Source organism: Propithecus coquereli, unplaced genomic scaffold (genome assembly GCF_000956105.1).
Source record: "Propithecus coquereli isolate 6110/MARCELLA unplaced genomic scaffold, Pcoq_1.0 Scaffold673, whole genome shotgun sequence".
NCBI lineage: Eukaryota > Metazoa > Chordata > Mammalia > Primates > Indriidae > Propithecus > Propithecus coquereli.
The window spans coordinates 475921-493270 of NW_012152763.1; the positions used below are offsets into that span (position 1 = coordinate 475921).

The 17350-nt window shown below is 62.2% G+C and overlaps 1 protein-coding gene across 1 annotated transcript in view; it reads left to right on the forward strand.

Annotated features, from left to right (window-relative positions):
• The window catches only part of CFAP46 (cilia and flagella associated protein 46), a 149453-nt gene that overhangs the window by 24912 nt on the left and 107191 nt on the right, over positions 1-17350 (forward strand). Inside the window, exon 12 of the mRNA XM_012660675.1 lies at positions 2668-2727. Coding sequence (XP_012516129.1) covers positions 2668-2727 — 60 coding nt within the window. The remainder of the gene's footprint in view (positions 1-2667; positions 2728-17350) is intronic.

Below are 17350 nucleotides of genomic sequence, written 5' to 3' on the forward strand. Positions count from 1 at the left end.
ACGGGAAGCTGGCGGGGTTTCCAGGCTGCCCCGGGCCCAGGCGCGGCTTGCCCAGTCCTGCGCCATCTGGCCGGGGCCTGCAGTGTCCAGGTGCTGGGCTCCTCTCGGGAGGTGCCCAGGACGGCCGATGGGCCACGAGCCTTGAGCCACCAGCCTGGGCGTCCTCCGCCCAAATTTAAGGCCCACCCTGGTTTTCTGTGAGCTGCTGCGGTCATTTCGGACGGAATTCTCCCAGAGGGTGCGGAATGCTGGTGCTGGGGGGCCAGGGCCCGAGGCTCCCCCCACAGTGGTCGTCTCTGGACTCGGGCGCTTGGCCAGAGAGGCCCAGCCCTGGGCAGAGGACACCGGCCACTCCCCATCAGGTCGAGGGTGACCCTGGGCCCAGCCTGGCCTCTCCCCGCAGCAGGGACATTCACGGGAATAGTGGCGCTGGGTCCCCTCGCCCGGCAGAGGCAGGCAGCACCCCCTGGATCCTGGACACCTTTGCTGAGGCGCCCGAGATTCCACACCCGTCCACTCGCGCCTGAGCCTCAGTCCAGCGGCCGCGTGGGCAGAGCGGACGTGCTCCACGTGTGTGTCCCGCGCGGGGCTGGGGCTCGCGGCTTTGCACACGGAAGACACAGGCTCTGGCGCCTGACCCGCTCCTCCGGCTCCAGCCTCAGCGGCTTCCAGCTGGGCCGTGATTAATCACAATATGCAAATAGCTCATTTAAAAAAATTAATCATGCCAAGAACGGTCTGATTCATTATTCAGCACGAGCCGTGTACACAGAATTCCTAACGACCTGCCAAATCGAGGGTCGGGACGACTGTTTCAGACAGAGAGACCCACGGTCCCCGCGGACGGCTCTGCGCGCTCCCAGCTCCCGCTTCCCTCCCCCACCTTTGGTGTCCGGGGCTTTCTCGGCCTCGTCCCCACCCGACACAGACTTTGTAGGGTTCCAGGGCGCTAGGGGAACCCAGGTCCTTGCTCAGGGCAGCCGGACAAGCCGGGGTCAGCATGGAGACCGGCCAAGAGGTGCCGCAGCCGGGCTTGTCTCCACACACGGGTCCCGGGTCCACATGGCTGACGTGGAGCCGTGCCGTGGCTCAGCGGGTGGCCCCAGCCCGTCCCCATTCCCAGGCCTGCGTGTGCCGGCCCAGAGGTTCCCCTAGGCCTGACCTCAGGGCCCCAGAAGAGAGCCCCCATAGCACTGCCCGTCCTGACACCCTGGGGTCGCCCCGGGTCCCACTGTGACAGCCCTGCCAGACACGCGGCCCCTCACAGACACTCCGCAGGGCGGCCATTGTGCCCGGATCTGAGCACTGCCCTCTGCACACGGCAGGGTCTGTCCTAGAGCAGGTCGCGCCCTGTTCTCCCCGATCCACGAGGGCCCCGGCCCAGCTCCAGGCCCACAGCGGCCCCGGGGACGGCCTGGTCCCTGCAGGTCGCTGCCCCTCCTCCTCCCGGGGTCCAGGTTCGACGTTGTCACGCACGTTTCATTGCAGGAAAAACGGCGAACCTGCTCTGTGGGCTCACGTGAGCTTTCTAATAACTCATTTAGGGCGTGGGTCACCCAGGACGGCCCTGAGCCTCCAGGGATCCGGCACTGAGCCCCGCGCAGCTGGGAGCCTCACGCCCACGGCCGGCCGGCAGCCCCGGGAACCAGGCTTTGGCGCCAAGGCCCTCCGGAGTCAGCTCCCTGCAAACAGGTCGGGGGAGGAAAGTGAGCACCCCGTGGCATGCGAGAGGGATGCGGTAACATTTAGTTGTACTTAACGCTTGGGGCCGGACCCGCCTGTTAAACGGACCCAGGGAGGCTCACTCAGGGCAGAGTGCTGCGTGTCCGCCTCCGGGATGTCGTAGCCTCTAGCCCGTGAGCCTCGGCCCCTGGCGACTGCGCCGGTCCTTCCCCCAGGGAGGGAGGGCCGCGTCCCGTCTGCTCCCGACCCCACCCTGAGGGGCTGACAAGGTAAGGGAGGCGCCGGCCACTGCTCCACACAGCCGAGAGAGGAGCTCGGGGCTGGGAGGGACACTCCCCGTGGGGCCCAGGGGGAGCCCAGCCTGTGGCCGGTGTCCAGAGAGACCCCACGGGTGGCCCTGCTCGCCGGGTGGAGAGACGCTGCTGTCCTCTCAGCGCTGCCCCCGCGGGCTGCGCCAACACCCAGAGCACCTGCAGCAGGTCGCTGGCTGGCACCAGCGACACTCCCCACGCGCCTGAATCCTGAACTCGCCGCCAGCGACCCCAGCGCCTGCACGGGTGTTACGTACGGTTGTGCGAGCATCTCGGGGGCCGCCCAGCCCCGGGGTTCAGGCTGCTGTTTCGTGGCTCAGAAGCGCAGCCCGGAGCAGCCATAGTGACGCGCGCAGGTGCCGATGCCCCTTCCCGAGATGCCCGCACAGCCAGTCCCTCCCTTCAAGCGCACTGGACGCCGCTGAGGCGGGGGAGGGGCAGGCGCGAGGTGGACCCTGCAGCCCACGAGGCCTCCTCCTGGCGCTGGTGGTGCAGAGAGGACGCGTCCCAAGGCCTCACGCGGGGCTGGTGCTCCCACCACACACACGCTCCTGAGGATGGACCCACAGTGCAGACACCTCCGCGCGCGCCCTGGCAGCAGCATCCAGGACGTGGGGACACCGGGCCCCTCGGGGTGAGGCCCCTGTTTCTGGCCTGTGCTGCTCCTGGGAAGCGTCTTCACCACAGACCTTGACTCCATCCTGGACACCCGAGTCCAGCTGCACCTGACCAGGTATGCGGAGCCTGCCCCGCGTCCCAACAGGCCTCAGAAGGGGCCCAGACCTCGCGGCTCCACCTGGGCCATGTCCCCTGCATCCTTCTTTCAGCCTGTGGCCGAGTGAGCTGGGAGTGTCCAGGGTGCCCACTGGCTGGCCCCGGTCCCCAGCAGGACGCTGCTGCCGCCTCCAGGAGCCCCAGCCCCAGCTTGACAGAGCAGGTGCGGGAGGAGGGCCCCCACCTGGAAGCCAGCGTGGAAGGCTGGTGCACGTGCTCTGAGTGGAAGGTGCCAGAAAGAATCTCAGGGCTGTGTGTGGTGCACATTTATGCCACATAGAAGGAAAACATTTCAAACCCCAAACAGCCTTCACCTTTATCTAAATCTGGAAAAATGTGTTTTTTCATTTGTTCAGAAGGAGCGTCTCGCCCAGGCAGCCTCGGCTGTCGTTAGATACTGAACTGTCAGAAGGAAACTACAGCCTCTCAGTTCAGTAAGTTGCACGGAACAAAGGGAAATCACAGAGGCTCTTCTATAGATTTTACAAAAGCAGAATGTTATTTTTTTTTTCAGGGTAGAAAAATCCTTTTTCCTCTTAAAAAAATATGCTGTATAAAATCCTCGTGTTAACAATCAGATCGGCGGCCTGGAACATTACCCGGAGCAAGAGCAGGGAGAGTAGGGGACATGTGGCTCCGTCACCCGGTGTCACGGAACAGAAAGCTCCTTTTAAGTACAGAGCTCCTCTGGCATCTGCTGACTAGGAAGGGAAAAACTTCAAAAAAATAAAAAAAGAATTTTAAAAAATAGAGAGCTCTTCCTTAGAATATATTTAGAATAAAACTCAATTAAACAGAAATTAAGTTATGCGTAACCTGTCAGAGCTACCGCTACGATGTCAGGGAAAGCTGCGGTTCATCTGGCTTGCGAGTCACGGGTCAGTGCTAACTTGTCTTTATTATCGGTAACTATCTGCCCACGACCCACTGCACACGCTGTGGCTTATGTTCTAGAAACCCACGTGCTAAGGGAAAAGGCCACCTGTTCTGCTGCGTCTGAGTTAGGAGTGTCTTACATCTCTTTTTCATGCATTATTTTAAAACCAGTCAAGCAGAATCGGCTGGACAGGTGGCTCATGCCTGTAGTCCCAGAACTGTGGGAGGCCGAGGCGGGAGGATCGCTTGAAGTCAGGAGTTCGAGACCAGCCTGGGCAACATAGCTAGACCCCATCTCTAAAAAAAAAAATAAAAATTAAAAACATAAAACCCAGTGGAAACAGAAATCCTTCAGAACCACAATGCCGAGCTCTGGGAACCCAGGGACAGTTGACCCCGGCAAACCTCTGCACAGAAAGTCCAAAGGGGACAACCTCAGGGCGTTCCTGAAGAGGACAGAGTGACCTTACATTCTGCCTGTGTGTGTCCCTGGTCAGCCCTGCACGGGCCACACTGCAACAATCGGAGCCACACAGTGTCCCGCACAGCTGGTGGTCAGGGGAGCCGCCCTCTGCCTGCTGCCCCTCCCCTGGTGGGGAAGCTGGCTGAGGACAGCGCTGGTGACAGTGTCCACCACAGCTCTGCTGTACCCACCGGGGCAGAAGGGACAAGTCTGGACAGCGGGTGAGGAAGGGGTCGGGGACAGGGCCATGGTGCTGGCCCGGCTGGGGCAGGGAGGATGGATGCAACACTCGAGGGCGTCTCCTTGGCTGGTGAGTTCCAGGCGGAGAAGATAGGAGCCCCTCGGGGGCAGAGCACGCCCTGGAGTCGTGACTTGCCCAGGATGGCAGAAGGCACAGTCTCCAGATACTGCTCCCCCACCAGGGGGTGGAAAGGCCAGACCAGGCCCCCAAGGGATCTGAGTTGGGGACAGCAGCCCCAGACCCTGCCCAGGCCCAGGACAGCATCACTGGCTCCTGCAGGGATGAAAGACTCCACTTCTGCTGCCTCCCGTGTGCTGGCCGGCTCCCAGCCCAGGTGGGGCCCCCCGTGGGCGAGGAGTGGAGGAAACGGGGAGCGTGTGCAGCCGGCCCCGACGCACTGTCTACACTCGGCAACGCACTGTCTACACTCAGCAACGGCGAACAAACACGATCCTGACTACCAGGTCCCTCTTGTCTGGCACCTAACCCGAGGGAGGAGCCCAGCGGGCTGGTGGGTGGTTTTTCAAGTTTTATCAACATGATAAACATTATTCCCTTCAGGGAAAGGCTGACATTTTCCCTGTTCAGGCAAAACCAAACTGGAAAGTCAGAACCAGTGATTTCTGAATATTGGGCATTTTTTTTTTTTTTTTTTTTTAGACAGAGTCTCACTCTGTTGCCCTGGCTAGAGTGCCGTGGCATCAGCCTAGCTCACGGCAACCTCCAACTCCTGGGCTCAAGCGATCCTCCTGCCTCAGCCTCCCCAGTAGCTGGGACTACAGGCACCACTATGCCTGGCTAATTTTTTCTATTTTTAGTAGAGACGGGGTCTCGCTCTTGCTCAGGCTGGTTTAGAACTCCTGAGCTCAAGCGATCCTCCTTCCTCGGCCTCCCAGAGTGCTGGGATGACAGGTGTGAGTCATGGCACCCGGCCATGGGGTTCTTAAAAATTGCGTTTCTTATCATATTGATTCTTTTAACAGCAATGACTTTACCATTGGCGGATTTCTTGCGCAGACGTGATAGAAAATGCTGGAACAACTGGAAAAGCCGAAGCAAGTTGTTGGTCGGTCCCACGCCTCCGTGGGAGCCGGCTGCAGAGTCGGCGGGCGGAGTGAGGACCTTCCGGGGCGGGGAGCTGTGGGCCCTGCTGGGATTCGTTTTCTCTCGGGCCTTGAGGGCTGTGTGTATCCCTGGGAAAATCAGGACCTTGGACAGCACTCCGTACACAGGCTTGTAAATCCAGCCGTCACACAGAAGTGACGCCAGAGGCTAGCCCCCCCGGGCTCACTTTGTCCCCATTTGAAGACTTTACAGGACGCGCCGCCTCTCCCGGCCCCAGCACCTGCTGGGCCCCCCCAGCCAGGCCCTTCCAGACCAGCCGCCCCCACAGGCCCCGCAGGCCCCAGCACGGGGCGCTGAGGAGCCTCCAGGGCTCTCAGACGGGAGGGTCTCTGTCCCTGTGCAGGCAGGACTGCCCGGCCGGGCCCCGGGGCTGTGCCCAGTGGTGCTCACAACACGAAGCGAAAATCCTCCATCCTCACCGCAGCATCGCTGGGAAACCCCCCTCGATTGGTCCCGCCTGGATAGAATCTTTTTAATGCTTGTCACTTTTACTTCACTAAAATTTAAAAAAACCGACCATATCAAGGATGGATGAGGATGTGGAGGTGCCGGAACTCTCATTTCCGCGGGCGGAAACGCGAACCTTGGGAAAGGAACTCAGCAGTTTCCCACAGAGCTGCGGAGGGCACCCCTTGGAGCAGCTGTGCCGCCGTCGGGCTATTCCGTCACCTGTGCAGGGACATTTGGGTCATTTCAAGTTTTCACCATGAGGAAGAAGCTGCGATAAGTATTTTATGAGTCTACGTGGGAATGTGCTCTTATTTCTCTTGAATAAACAACTAGAGTGGAATGGGTGGATACTAGGTCCGTGCGGGCGGTTCAGCCTCGTCCGCTCGCGAACCCCTCGCGCCTCCTACTGCGGGCAGAGGCCGACCCCCACTCGCAGCTGTCCCAGGGCCGCGGCGGAGCCCCTCCCCCACCCAGAGACCTGGTGGCTGCTCCGGGTCCTGCACGAGGTCAGAAAGGAACTGGATAAGAGTTTTGCTGCATAAAAACATGCAATTATATGGAATGAAAGCCAGTAAAGTTCTAATCACTAAATTACGAGCTACATTTCCGTTTTCCTATAGAGTGATAAATAACATAGAGACGGTGATTTATAACTGTGGGGCAGGCAATTACTTCTTCACACATTTCTTTTTAATAAGCACATAAACAGCAAGCTCACCGTGGCTCAGGTTACTGTAACGAAACGAACAAACATCTCTCAGGCTTTCTGAGCCTTGCTGGGGCAGCGCCTTCATTTTTCCTTCATGTTTCTGTTGAACAGACGTTTACTGAGCAGACGCAGAATCTGGGGCACAGACGCCGCAGGTCCCGGAGCCGGGACAGGCCCGGTGGGCAGGTGCCAGCCAGGGTCCCCCGAGACCCCAGCACCTGGTCTCCCAGGCCAGGTGCGCCGATGGCCCTGATCTCATGGGGTCGTGTGAGGGCCCAGCACAGGTCACCCTGCCATGGGGGATCGGGGAGGGCTTCCTGCAGGAGGGGCTGAAGGATTTGGGTAAAGGGTGCTGTGTTTTCCAAAGGGGAGGCTGTGGCCCGGAAGCCAGGGTAGAACCGACATAGTCTCTGTTGTCCTGTCCCAAAGCGAACTAAACAGAAAGCAGCACACGCCAGGCCCCCCGGCCCCGATCCCTGGCTGCCCCTGCCAGACCCCTGCCCAGGTTCCACGCTCGGTGCCCATGGTCCGGGCAGGCCACGGGGAGTGGAGATGTTGGCCTCAGGCCACCAGCGCCCCCACCCCCAAGCCCTTCCTACGGCACCCTGGCACTGCTGTCCCTGGTGCTGCTGTCCCTGGCACTGGCTTGGGGGCAGAGGAGGAGCCCGATGTCCACTGTGCACATTTCTGCCCTGCAGGTAGCCCACCACCGCTGATTTCAAGCTGCCACTGGAAAACCAGCTCACGAGATTCCTGAGAATTCAGCGATGGGCCCTGACTACCTAGTGCAAGCCAGAGCTGATATGGGCGGCCGCAGCTCCTCAGCTCCCCAGAACTCATCCTGTGCAGAGACCACACTCTACTCCACCCCCTGGGGTCCACCCCAACCCGTGGGGTTTGGCCCCGCCCCCAGGTCTGGCCCCACCCATTGGGCTCTGGCCCTGTTTGATGGAGGGTAGCTCCGCCCCATGGAGTCTGGCTCCGCCCCCACACCTGCCACCTGCGCTCAGCACACCTGGGACTCTGGCTGCCCAGCCCAGAGCCGCTCCTCAGCCTCCCACTCTGGGTTCCTTCCCGCCTCTGCGGGGACTTTGGGGTCCAAATCCCAGCTCTGCTGCTTAATCGCGGGTGGCCTTGGGCCAGGTGCTCACCCTCTTGAGTGCCACTGTCACCGTCCCTGACTTGGAGAAGCCAGTTCCTACTCATGCGAGGACCCAGCTAATGGGAAGGCCCCTCGCAGGAGGCGGCCCCCGCCAAGGCCCTGCGTCTAAGAGCGGCCGGCACCGACGGGCACTGACATCCTGGTGCCACGTGACCTGTCTCAACAGGAGCACGGTGTGAGGACTCAGAAGTGCGGTCGGCCGGAAAAGGGAATTCAAACCCAGGACAGCCTCCCGCAGGCCTCGGGAGCCCTTCGGAACATGAAGCCAGGGAAAGGCAGCCGGGAGGGACGGGAAACCCAGGTACGGTCCTGCCCGCAGCCCGGAGATAGAAAATGTGGAGCTGAAAATCACAATAGCTTAAATAAGAAAGTACACGGGGGACTCACCAGCAGGGGTGGCCGTCCAGGGCGACTGGCTTCTGTGACACGTGGCTTCGTTTCGGCAGAGTCCTGGGGACAACGGCGAGGTCCAAACACAGGCACTTTCATCTGGTTTGGCAAACGGTAATTACGGCCCTTGTCTCTTTTCAAACCGCGCGGTGCCTGGCGATCGCTCTGTTCCCAAATCTGTTCTCACATTTGGTTCTCATCGGGTTCTAGTTAAATGTGCATTTTGATTATTGCGCTATAATTCGCTATATGGTTACAATGTATCTTGAGAAGAATAGCCTTTAAAGTTGGATGTGGATTGCTAAATGGCGGATAGAGCATCTGTCTGTGGTTTTAAAATTTTTTTTTTAAAACTCTTCTCTGACTTGGTAAGTTTGATAAGATGCCGTGAAGCGGACTCCGGCCCGGGCCTCCTGCTGGAGCTGGTTCTCGGCCGTGGACACAGTTAAATGGAGCACACAGACGGACTCGTGTGCAGCTGACACCAGCCGTCCCCCTCAGGCCCGAGTCTCAAAGCTGTTGCCCCCCGAGGACTCTGGCGGAGGCGTCCTCTCCCCGGGTGCCGGCCCTCCCGCCGAGGGCTCCACAGCCACCTGCGAGTCTCCCCTCTCTCAGCGAGCCCAGCCCCCGCCCGAGAGGGGAGCGTCTGGGCCGGGCGTCCCCAGAGAGCCTCGTGCTCACCGAAGCCTGACAGCCATGATCCTCCTTCCGGGATCGCGAGGCGTGACCAGCAGGCGTCGCCTTGAAGTCGTGCGGGGGAGATGGGAGACCCTGACGTTCAGACACCTTTCCAGAGTTGGCTCGAGGACCCGCGAGGGGGTCGTGCGCAGCGTTGGTCAGTGCATTTATGAGAATTGACACTGAGTAGCACACTGAGGTTCCCCATCCCGCCGCAGTTCTCACCAGGCGCTGGCGCCCTGACACCCCAGGGTGACTTCTCAGAGTCGGCGCGTGGTGCTGAGCTAGATGCGAGGCGTGGAGCGGGCCGCGCAGGGTGAGACAGACACCGCAGGACGGCAGGGGAAGGAACCCGCAAGCGGGACCTTCAGACAGGGGAGCCCGGCCCAGCAGTCTCACCGAACGCACCATGGAAGCCGTGTGGACACAACTCTGTGGGAGTCAGAAACCAGCGGGTCGCGGTGACGTCCTGTGACGGGACGCCACAGCAGATGGCCGGTCCTCACACCCGCACCGCCATCCCATCCCCCGCCTCCCAGCCCCCCTCCCCCGCCAGCAGTGCTGCAACCAAAGCCTGTCCTGGCCCCCGTTTCTTTGCTGGGTTGTCTTGCGGCCAGGGATCCGCACACCTCCTCTCCCAACCGAGGGGGCTTCAGCGGGGACAGGGGCACCGGGGCAGTCTCATGCCTGAGCTCAGGTGCCCGGGACAGTCGGGCTCCCGGAGCTCAGGTGGCCTATTCTCCTCTGAGGGCTCCCCTACGTCTCCACAGAGGTGACAGGGCTGTGCCCGCCATGCCCACAGCCCCGAGACTGCCCCCTGGCCCGGCTGCCCAGGCTGTGGCCCAGGCCCTCTGTCCGGTAGCACATGAGGTGCTGGCTGCCGCACCTGCCCGTGATGCGTCTGCTAACGAGAGGGAGGGGCTTGGGCAGCGGTGGCCGGTCTTGTGCATGGAAGGGGCCAGACCCGAGAGGCAGGTCTGCAGAGGCCGGAGGGGCTGTGGGGAAAACACACCCATCGCAGGAGGAGAGCCAGAGAGAGGGCCTGGGGCCTGGGAAGGGCTCTGAGTCCCCCGGGAGGAAAGGAGGTCTGGGGCTGCCCTGGGAGAAGCCAGGGAAGGTGCTTTTAAAGAACCATCACTGATTGTTGTGGCTCTAGCTTGCGTTTTGTTTTTCTTTCTTTAAGACAGCAGTAAATGATTAAGTTCCGTGTCACATTTGGCTGCCTCTGGCCGGCTTGGGAGCCTGGGGTCAGGACCTCCCTGCCCAGGCAGTCAGTTCACCGCAGTCAGGCCCTCCCGGGGCTGGGGCATCCAGGGACCGAGGGGGTCTCAGGGTCACCTTCCCTCTTCCTGAGTCCAGACCCAAATACATGTCTGGCACCGCCCCCCGCCCAACAGCCTCTGTCCTGGGGCCGGTCGGGTGGAGACGGGGCCTCCTGGCTCCCGGCTGCTGCCCCCACTGGCCCCTGCGGGAGGCAGGATACCTGGACCAGCGCCCACCCTCCGGGGGATCTGCAGAGCCTCCGCCCCGTTCTGCAAGTGCTGTGCGCCCTGCGCCTCCCAGGACGTGGCCTCCTTCCTGCGCAAGCAGCTCTCTGCGCTGGGCTGGAGGGCGAGACGCCGCTGCTGCTGTCAGGACGTTCCCCGAGCTCCCGCGCTGGGGAGGGGCCTCCTCCAGGATGTACCCCCAGGCCTGGGTTTGCAGCCATCTCCTCTCGATCCTTCAGGGCCGCGGAGGTGCCGTCGCCCTGGTCTTGTGTCCCCCACGCCGGGCAGAGAGGTCTCTGCAGCCCTGCTCAGTCTCAGCCCCCGACCCCACGGCTGTTTCCGAATCCCCCTCAGCCCCGGCACAGCCAAAAGGAATGTGGGGGAGAAGCCAAGCAGAGCGGCCTCCTCAGCGGCCAGGTGGGGTGTCCCTGCTCCCCCCATAATAGGTGCAGCCTGTGCCCCAAATGTAACCGCTGCCGCTGGTGTGGCTTTAAATAGCCCTGCATTTAGACAACTCGACTTTGAGGATAGTGGAAGGTAATAACACCTGACAAGTCTTATTTTTAAATGTATCTGCCCAGGCTGCAAGAGGGGCTTACATAATTCAGGCCAATGTGTTTACTGAGTCTAAGGCAAACCTCTGGGGAAAAAAGGGAGGGAGGGGGAGGGGGAGAGGGGTCTAGGCCAGTGCAAACAGGGCTGGGACTGCCTTTGGTCACCGCCTGGCGGTAGCCAGTGCCCAGCACGGGTGTGGGGTCAGCTCGTGGGCCACCCAGAGGGTTGATCCCTGCGCCACCCGCCCAGGGCCCACTGCCCGGAGCCCTCCCCTCCCCCACCCAGGGCCCACTGCCCGGAGCCCTCGGGCAGCGCGTGAGACACGTGACTCACTGCGGCAGGTGCGGCGGGGAGAGAGCCCGTCCAGCCCAGGGCCAAGGGCCCAGCCCTGCCGCTCCTGGGGGGGTCAATGTAGCTAACGGGGCGGGGACACCCGGCCCTGGAATCTTGCAGTGGGGGCCGCAGAGCCGGGCGAGTCTCAGCGGGGCAGTCTCTGCCTCTGAGGGTGGAGGAAGCCTGCAGGGGCCGCGGGCACCGTGAGCATCGCCTGCCTGGCCAGGCCCCAGAGCACAGGTGCCGGCCACGCGTGTGCCCTGCTCTGAGGGCACCAGCCCCGGTCTGGGCAGCCCCAGTGACGTCGTGAGGCTTGGCGGGCCCCTCCCTCTGACAGAGGAGCCTGGGGGTCCTGGGGGCTGAGGACCGGTGTGGGGGTGGGGTGTGCTTGACGGCACCACGTGTAGCAGGTGGAATGGCTCATGGTCCACCGGTCGCGGCTCGTCTGGGCACTACGAGGGGCTGACACAGGTCACACTCCGGTGTCTCCGCAGCAAAGAGCCCGGGCCGCAAGCGCTGGTTGGAAGCAGCTCCCACAGGCCCCCACGAGTGACCCACCCAGAATGGGGCTCAGTCACCACCGTGACCGGGGAGCCCCAACTCCAGCCCAGCCCCCGCCGGCACGCCCCGTTACCTGACATATCAGCAGCTCCGAATCGCCAATCAACAGAAATCGTTCAACGTAAACAACACAGAGAAATGATGCCAACGGCGAATACCGCGCAACACGTGGCCTAACACGCCTGCACTTGGAGTCCCAGAAGGAGAGGAGTAAGACAACGGGGTGGAAAATTTTTTGAAGAAATCATGGGCAAAATTTTCCCAGATATGATGAAAACATATAGTTACAGATCCAAGAAGCCCAGCCAATACAGAGCAGAATAAATACAAAGAAACCACTGTAGGTACATCATAGTCAAACTCCTCAAAACCGCAAATAAAGAAAAAATCTCTAAAGCAGCCAGTGCAAAACGGCAACCTGAAAGAGACCAAGGACAAAGGTGGCAGCCGACTCCCAACAGGAGATGGGACGGCAGCTTCCAAGTGGTGAAAGAAAGAACTTTGCAACCCAGAATTCTATGTCCAGCAAACGTACCCTTTAAGAAATAAAGGCAAAATAAAAATATTTTCAGATAAGTAGAAATTTAAAGAGTTTGCACCCAGCAGAGCTGTACAGGAAGTGTTCAGGCCGAAGGGAATTAACCAAGATGAAAACTGAGTCCCCAGTGTTGACAGGAAGAACACGAGACCTGGCAAATACGTGAGCAAACACAAAATACTGTATTTTACTCTCTCAATTCTCTAAAAGACATTTGACTTTTTAAAATAAAAATGGTAACACTGTATTTCGAAGTTTACGACCACACAGTTTGAACCATACAAGACGATGGTGCGGGGACAGGCGGTCATTGGAGCTGCGCGGTGTCACCGCCGAGGCTGCTCCCCGCGAGGACCCGGGGCCCCCCTGACGCAGCGCAGGCACCAGGACTGTTGGTGGACGGACGGACGGACAGATGGGGGGATGAGGCTGACCGATTAACAGGCCAGTGTTCGCTGTGAGGCAGACAAAGCCCCAGGAGCAAACCAGGCTGAGCCCGTTCACGGGAGTGGATAGAACAGAATTATATTCATGAAATGGACGACAAAGAACCCTCACGTTTTTTGCCTTCACTCCGCCTGTGTTTGTAAACGTCTCTGCCCACTTTGCACTCTGCACGGGAGGTCACTTAAATGTTGATTTCAGTAGCTCAAAGCATGAGGGCTGTTTTTCTTGCCCACTTTTTTCTTTTTCTTGGAAAGGACTGGAAAAGAAAAGTAAGTCACTAGCTTAATAAATAATGAAATACAAAGTGAGCCACTAATGCTAACTCTTCATGCTTCTGTGACTGTCTCAGCAAACACAAGCAGGGAGCCGGGCTGGGACCCGCCCCTCTGTCCCCAGCCCCGGGTGCCAGCTGCGTAGAAGTGACGCAGGCGTCGGGTTCACTTTCCGATGCCTCGAAGGATGCTCGCCTTCCCGGGGACGCCTCGGCCACCTGCCCGGGATGCTCTGGAGCGAGGGGGCCCCAGCTCCTCCCTCGGAAGGTGTCACCGGTGAGGCCGCTCTGTTCCCGCTTCTGTTCGTGCCGGTGACTCGATACACGCTTGCCTGTCACGGGCTGCTGCCGTGGTGCACCTGCTGCGCAGCGACTCTGCAGCGCCACCGCGCAGAACCTGCCCCTGTAGAGAGTCGACGGCCACACACACGTGTTCACACACACACGTGTCACACACTCACACTCCACCCACGCTCGTAGACACACACACTGCCAGACCTGCTCACACACTCACAAACTCACATACCTCACGCTCACACTCACACGCCTCACACTTACACACACAGACACACGCTCGCACGCTCACATGCCTCACACACGCGTGCTCACACTCGCACACGGCCCAGCATCCTCAGGAGAAGCCTCCTCACCGGGCCGGGCTGCTCCTCCCGGGGGTCCCGGGGAACAGGCCGGGGCGAGGGGTCCTGCTTGTGCCGATTCCCAGTCTCCGACGTCCTTCCCGCGGCTTCGGCCCCTCAATTCTTGCTGAAGCCGTCAGAAATGCGGTTGAAGCCAACCTCAGTTAAAACATTTCCAAATTTCCTAAGACATTTGCTAACACCATTAACTGTGACATCTCTTTTCTCCCTTTTCAAAGCTGAAACATGAAAGTCTTCGATGCGAGTGGGGGCAGCCTCTGCCAATGTCCCCGTCTCCTGCGCGGCTGTCAGCCGGCGCTCAGGCTGCGCCGTGTTGACTCGCAGATGCAGAAGCAACTCCCCAGGCCGCCATCCACGCAGGCCGGAGCCTGGACTCCCACACGGGCCTGCTCGCCCCCTGAAGCGCGCCTTTGGGGCGTCCCTGTGAGCCGTGGGTCGGGCCCAGGGGCCTCTGTCACTTCCGAGGGAGCAGCAGCGTTTGGTGAGCGCCGTCCTGCCTCGGGGGATGGCACCACCTTGGAAGGCGTCCCCTGGCGTCGCTGGCGTGCCCGGCGCCCCGAGCTGGGACGCGTTCTCTCCAAATCACTGGGAGCGGCGTCCCAGGACTGGGCCTCGCTGCCTGCGAGACAGGCTGAGCCGGCCGGGCCATCAGCGGTGACCCTCTCGCAGAGCCAGGGGACGGCCAGGCCCTGGGCAGCCACGTGCAGCACGTCCTGTGCACGACCCCCCACCGCCCGGCGGCCTCGGCGGGAGCAGTGGCGTGGCCCTCCCCGTGGGTCAGACCCGGACGCTGGGGCTGCGTGGCTGGACTCCAAGCCCGTTCCCAGGAGAGACCCTGTCCCGGTCGAGGGAGGGCCCCAGCCTCGGGCCGGGACAGGAGTCCAAGCGCGAGTTCACTGGGCGGGGGTGCAGGAGAAGAGGGGACGACAGTGCGGGAGTCTCCTGACGTCAACCTGTGACCTCGAGCTCAGTCCCCCGGGGACCGGGAGGGGGGCCCCTCCTCCTTCCCCGCCAGGCGAGGAGCGGCAGGGCACTGACTGTCCCCTGCAGAGTCCCAGCTCAGGGGTGGGGAGGGCGCGGGGGCTTCGCCCACCAGAGACCTCTGTCCCACCCGAGTTCCCTGGGTGGGAACCGGGCTTCGGAAAGGCGGGACGGCCCCCACAGTGTGCGTGGGGGGCGGGAAAGATGGCAGGAGGGAGGAGGGGACTCCAGCCCCACAGGGAACCCCCAGGGAGGGCATTTGCCTGTTCAAGAAGAGGAGTTGAGGTGGCCGGTGGGGCTGAGGGCTGAGCCGGGCCTCCCGATGCAGGAATCTTCCGGAGCCGCGTCAGCAGCCAGCAAGGCACTCTGGGCTCAGAAGGGCGTGGCGCGTGGGGCTGTGTCTGGGCAGCACCCCGGCAGGGCTCAGGTGGCAGCGCTGCAGGGACAGTCCCCACTGCTGCTGCCTCCTCGCCGGGCCCCCCTGGGGGTGACGCCAGGGCGCAGACGCCCAAGCACCCCGACCCCACTCGCGTCCCGAACTGCCCCGCCCGGGCCGCTGGCAGCTCACAGTGCCCGAGGGTCACCCCGGGGGGCAGGCCAGCGGCTCGGCACGGCCCGTCACCTGCCTCTGCGAGACGGTGAGGTCACCGCCGGTGTCCCAGTTTAGGCTCCGGCTTCATGGGTGGAATTGTGACACTTTCTCTCGAGTCACGGCGTCCTACCACAGCGACTGATCCCGCGTTCAACGGCCGCCTGCTGCGTCCCGGTGCTCAGGGAACAATGGAGATGCCCGTTAGTGCCCAGCCTGTTAGCAGGAAGGCAGAGAGGCCCTTCGGAGCCGGAGCCTAAGAATAGCGCGGCGCGCCTGCAGGACGCTTTGCTCCTGGGCGCGTGGAGGGGCAGCGGCCACCGCACCGCGTCCAATCCCCCGCTTGAAGCACTGACGCGAGCCACACGTGTGAGCAGGAGGCAAACCCAGGGGTTCGGCACCGAGATGCCACGTTCATTCCCGCACCGTTTCCTGAGTGACCCCCACGCGCCCCCCCCAGCAGGGCCCCTCACCAGCCTCGCAGCAGCCACCGAGGCAGGCAGGTCCCTGCCACAGCCCCAGGCCCAGGTGGGGTCTGATTTATGGCTGAGAAACTCGGGCTTGTGGTCGAGCGAGTGGTCTGTGGTCACTCGCAAAGGAAGGGACCTGCTGGATCTGTCCCCAGTCCATGGGGACCCATGGGGGCCCGAGGGCTCGAGGCAGAATTCCACCTGGCCCTGAACGCCGCGTGGGAGCTCCGCCCGTTTGTGGGAGGGTGAAGGCAGCTGGGCCTCCCCCGGCTCCCGACAGTGGGGGAGGGACGAGGACCCCTGGGCCGTCCTCCTGGCAGCACCTTCTCCTCGGCCCACGGGGTGAGGCCGTGGCCCCTCCACGCTAATCCAGTGGCTGCAGAGTCCCAGGGTTCCGTCACCACCCACACCCCCGGCCCACCTAGAACCTGGAGGACGGGAGTCGGGAGGGAGCCCAGGCCTCAGGCCCACACAGGCCCCGCTTGCTGCCAGGACCCCACCGAGGAGCCCAGGCCCCTCCTCCGCCAGGGCTGAAGGACAGCAGGGGGTCCACGTGGGCGTCCGGATGGGCCCCACCCCTGAGAAGGGCCCACAGACCACTCCGCGGGCCGGCCGGCCCTGCATCCTGACCCTGGCCAGGCTGCGCAGGGGCACTTCTGGGGGAGGCAGCCAGGAGGCCCCCGTGGCTCTACAGCGTGCTCCTGTCTGTGGCCCCCACGGGCTCTGCATCCCCCATTTCTTCAGAGCACAGCCGTGACCACAGGCACCCGAGGTGGACGTAGGAGAGAAGGTGGCGTGTGTCCTGGTCTGGCCGGGGCGGGGACCCCCAGGGACCCAGTGTAGGATGTGACGAGGTGATTCCCAGGCCTGCCAGCGACGCAGGAGAGCGGGGAGGTCTCCCAAACACAGATCCCACGTGGCTCTCGGTGGGCCTTCCAGTGGGCATTGCAGTGAGCTCAAGCCTCAGGCCCCCTGAAGGGCCTGCCCTGCGCCCGGCCCAGCCCCTGGGGACAGCCGGGGCTGCCTGGCCACCCTGTGTGCTGCGGAGGGGGTCAGGCCACAGCGCTCAGGCCACATGGCGCTTCCTGCAACAGCTCTGATCACCCAGAACTGCCACCGGGGCTGCCACTGGCCGGCTGCCACTGGCCGGCCGCCACACGCCTGCAGAAGCTGGAGCCAGCTCCCCACCAGCACCCCGTCCCGGGGGTCCCTTGAGGCCTCCCAGCTGCTCCCTGGGCCCTGCGGCTGCCACCTGGCCCTTGCCCGGCAGGTGCCACCCAGGTACGGCAGGGTGGGGGGGGTGCCACAACCCCTCCAGCCACTGCCCTGCCGTGCACCCCAGAGGAGCAGTCGGGCCCCAGGCAGGCCTCTCACCTGGCCCCCACCCCTGTCTGGTCCCAGGGGCCTGGGGGGACATTCCACAAGTCCAGGCTCAGACTTCTCTCCCTCCGAGGTTAAAGGCTGGAAGCTTCTAGAATCCCCCATTTGTTCCACAAAGGCTCATCAAGTGCCTCCTCCCAAGGGCAGGAGGACGAGACCCAGATAACCCTACCTCTAGCAAGGGGGCAGCAGCAGGGAGCCCCCAGGAAACCCTCAG